The 1,220-nt window shown below is 44.1% G+C and overlaps 1 protein-coding gene across 1 annotated transcript in view; it reads left to right on the top strand.

Annotated features, from left to right (window-relative positions):
* TMCO1 (transmembrane and coiled-coil domains 1) overlaps window positions 1-1,220 on the top strand; it is a 38,709-nt gene that overhangs the window by 7,643 nt on the left and 29,846 nt on the right. Inside the window, exon 2 of the mRNA XM_019646856.1 lies at window positions 3-102. Within this exon, the coding sequence (XP_019502401.1) occupies window positions 3-102 (100 nt within the window). The remainder of the gene's footprint in view (window positions 1-2; window positions 103-1,220) is intronic.

Here is a 1,220-nt window from a genome sequence, read left to right as displayed (position 1 = left end):
AGCATGTTGCTTTCCATGTTTCAGGTATAACCTGGGTCCTGGTTTACAGGACAGACAAGTACAAGAGACTGAAGGCGGAAGTGGAAAAGCAGAGTAAGAAATGTGAGTACGGCAACATCCTGTAAGACGTAGTAGCTTCAGCAGGTCGGGCTCATTGAGTGCACGTTCGCAGTAGACGTTGTAGGAGCGCCAGCTGATACAAAAGCTCAACATGCGAAGATGAACCCAACTTGAAGTCTGTTTCGAAATATAAGGCTTGTATGCAAAATGTGCAATGCAGGTTAGAGCAGAGTGAGGGAGCTGAGAGGTGTGGGTTCTGTGCTGTGCTGGTTCTGAAGGACAGGTGAGGGCTCGTGGAAGCCTTTGTGATGCAGACGGCCGTGCAGTCCTCCGTGGAGAGTTAGAATTTGGTTAGAGAATCAGATGGAGGAAGGACCTCCATGCCAAGGAAATAGCATATGTGCAAAAACAGGGACATTTTTACGAGCAAGGCGTGTTTGGAGCACAACACGTCATTATGATTGGCATCAAGGTAAGTGGTGTCTTCAGGGATAAGTCAAGTTTCAGTTGGGTGAGGAGGGTGCATTGGTGTTTGACGAAAACGTTAGGAACAAGTAGAGTTTGTTGTGTATAACTAATAGGAATTCCACGGGGCACGGCTGAGTGGTGCTGCTGGAGGTATATGATGAATGATTGACTCATGATAGGCTTGATTTCAGTGTTCTTTTCTGTCTTACAAAGATTAAATCTAACTTCTGCATCTTAAAATTCCTGTGACTTTCCTTTATGTCTTCGTAAGAGTTTGAAGTTGTCTTTCTTACTCTGTCTCACTTGATCCACATAGCAACCATTTGTGGTCAGTTGTATACATATTATCCTCCCGTTGTAGAAAAGGAGATTGAGGCTTAGAAAGGTGAAATGACAACATCCCAGAGCAAACAAAGGATTAGAAGCCAAACTCAGGCTTTTTAAATTACCGTTTACTGTTCCTCTCCTTATTTATGATAATGTACCCTAACATATTTTAAACCACGCTCATGATTTTTACCTTCACAAATGTCCTTTTCCAGTGGTTCCCTGTTTGGCTTCCAATGGTATAAGCCAGCAACCTTGATCCACTTTCTTCATTTGGCCACAGGACACCACACTCTCTTGGTGCTGCTCTCATCTTGCTGGTCGTTCTGTTGCAATTCCGTGTTGGTTTCTTTTCTTGACCCCCC

The sequence above is a fragment of the Hipposideros armiger genome, unplaced genomic scaffold, assembly GCF_001890085.2.
Source record: "Hipposideros armiger isolate ML-2016 unplaced genomic scaffold, ASM189008v1 scaffold_6, whole genome shotgun sequence".
Taxonomy (NCBI): domain Eukaryota; kingdom Metazoa; phylum Chordata; class Mammalia; order Chiroptera; family Hipposideridae; genus Hipposideros; species Hipposideros armiger.
The sequence above is the reverse complement of the archived record's forward strand: the minus strand, read 5'-3'. Positions and strand labels throughout refer to the sequence as shown.